Genomic DNA, 2,589 nt, shown 5'->3' on the forward strand with positions numbered 1-2,589 from the left:
ATGCACCGGCCCTTAGCGGGCCCAACACCAGCTTTTTCGGCATCTCGCGCGTGCGGACGCAATTTGCTGGTGGTTCTAGCTCTCCTGTTGGGCGCTGCTGCCACGCTGGCGCAGACTCCGTCGTACTACTGCAATACATACACCGTGGGAACTGGCCAATGCCCCATTTGCGCGGCGGGTTCTTCGTGCTCGGTAAGTGCATCTGGTAGGGAGTAAGGGGGAGCAGCGGGTCCCCACGAGCCCGGGCTCCGAATTTGCGCAGAGCGGGTTTCGGAGCCGTAGTTCCCTATTTTCTGTTAGCAAAAAAGCTCATATGGCTCTTCCCTCCGGCCCACCCGTAGTTGGGAGAGACCGAGAAGCTCCTTTAGTGTCAACGTGAACTTTAGAGGAGGCTCCGAAACCATCCACTTAACATCGGCTTCCGCACCACAATGTTAATAAAAGCAGCGCGAACACTCTCATACCCGCGGGTTGCTGTTTTCGGATTGCGGGTTTGGGATTGGAAAAGGAAACATTAACGATGGCCATAATAATTATAGAAAGGAAATAAACAAGTCTAAGCAAATTAAGCAATAAAGAGCGTAATCGTAATAATTAAAGCATTAATGAAAGGAAAAGGGATTTAAGTGCGACAGCCGGGGGCGGTGCTGGTATCCCAAAGATTAGGGATTGGGTTCGGGTATTATTATAGAGGATTAGGACCACTTTGCAGGTACTCTGGGTATCCTTAAGTTTCTTTGGTTTTATTTCTCGGTCAAGTTTGGCGCTAAAACTTAAAAACCAAAAGTCACACATTTGGTCTCGCACTCATTTCCGCATGTTCGTGCTCTTTTATTGAACGGGGCTACCCATATTTTCCGTTTCCCCCTTTTTTTCTCTTCTTGTTCGCAGCAAATAACAACTGCTGACAACTTCTACCGAAATCCGTCCATCTGTTCGTTGCCGTATTATGGATCCTTGACGAGCATCCCGGGAGCAAACCTCATCCCCACCACTGCGATCTGTAACGCCGCCAGTGGCATCAACACGTACGACATTCGTGGCGCCGCCGGCAGCAGCTACGCGAACACGGTCGTTGGTACGGCATACGTCTTTGTCGGTTACAACGCCCGACTGTACGTCACACTTCAATTCAATTGCGACTTTATGTTTAGCACAAATCCCAACATGCCCCAAAAACTTCGTCTCCATCGCGGTCTTCAATTCCATGAGTGCGCTTTCGAGGCCGCAGTACGTCGATGTCGTATATTCGTACGGCTTTTACTCATGTTATACATTGTCTGTAGACCTAACAAGCGTTTGCGATCCCGCGGGGAGGGGCGCCCACCTTTCAATCCCCAGCCCCCAACTTTTGGAGGGTTCCTGCGTCTGTGCCAACGGAACTTCGCTCGTCGGCTGTCGAGGCGTGCCCGTCAACCTCTTCGCACAGAACATGCCCCTGTACATTGACGTACGGAGTACGGCTGGCGGAGTACGTCAGCGATGGACCGACATGCGTCGGCTCTTCCGCCACCAACTTCACTCTGGGGTCGTCGAGCAAACCGGGACCAGCAACCAACCCTATTCTCGTACCCAACTGCATTTCNGGACGAAGAAGAAGGAGAGAGCAACCAGCACCGCCGCCGCCAGTGCCGCCGGCGCCACCGGCGCCACCGCCGAGTCCGCCGCGCCCGCCTTCACCGCCGCCGCCGGCGCCGCCGGCACCGCCATCGCCACCGTCGCCGCCGCCGGCGTCCGTCGTCATCGTCATCAACACCCCCAAGTCTTTCGACCCATCCACCACCTGCGCCTCCATCAACCAGACGCTCAACTCTTGGAACTTTGTCGTACAAGGGCCGTACACAACGCCGGGATGCAGCGTCGGACTTTCTGCGGGTGCTTCGTCACTGTTCATCACCTATGCCTTTTTGCCGGCATCAGCGGCGGATTTCATCAACCGAATTTTCCCGCCATTTCCGGAACCGGCTTCCGTACAGCTCCGATACCTCTTGGATGATATTTTGGCCCTGCCGTGCGACTCGTTCGTGACGGCACAAGGCGTCGGCGTCCTTCGCCAGGTCCCGGATAAGACGCTTGGCTTCCAGGACCCCCGTTGGTCCATTTTGTACTGCCTACCGTCGCCGTCACCGCCGCCGTCACCGCCGCCGCCGCCGCGGCCGACAGCACCCCCGAATCCCCCACCCAGCCCGTCGCCGCCGCCGCCACCTCTCCCGCCATCCCCCCCGCCGCCGTCGCCGCCGCCACCCAGCCCGTCACCACCGCCGCCAAATCCGCCGCCACCACCGGCCATCATGTTTTTTTGGCAACTTTTCTACCCCGCCCAGACCTCCCGACCGGGCGACTGTGCAGCCGTCAGCTTTATGCTTCGCTACAGCTATCGGCTGGCGGATTTAGCGCCAGCTACAGCCGACCCAAACTGCACCGTCACCAGCACAAAGCTCGTCGCGACACTGGTTTTTTATACAGTGGATCGAGGCGCAAAGTCGATGGTGGGTCTTTTCAACGAAGGCGCCATCGGAGAGCTCGTGCTCCAGTACGGCATCCCGTGCAACTCGATCATCTACCTATCGTACGACAGCGGCGGCGGCG

At 56.8% G+C, this 2,589-nt stretch overlaps 1 protein-coding gene across 1 annotated transcript in view; it reads left to right on the plus strand.

Moving 5' to 3' along the window:
- VOLCADRAFT_100316 (uncharacterized protein) overlaps window positions 1-2,589 on the plus strand; it is a gene marked incomplete at both ends in the record, with an annotated part of 4,739 nt that continues 2,150 nt past the window's right edge. The window contains 3 exons of the mRNA XM_002958929.1: window positions 1-192; window positions 892-1,230; window positions 1,803-2,533. Coding sequence (XP_002958975.1) covers window positions 1-192; window positions 892-1,230; window positions 1,803-2,533 — 1,262 coding nt within the window. The remainder of the gene's footprint in view (window positions 193-891; window positions 1,231-1,802; window positions 2,534-2,589) is intronic.

Source organism: Volvox carteri (assembly GCF_000143455.1).
Source record: "Volvox carteri f. nagariensis unplaced genomic scaffold VOLCAscaffold_113, whole genome shotgun sequence".
NCBI lineage: Eukaryota > Viridiplantae > Chlorophyta > Chlorophyceae > Chlamydomonadales > Volvocaceae > Volvox > Volvox carteri.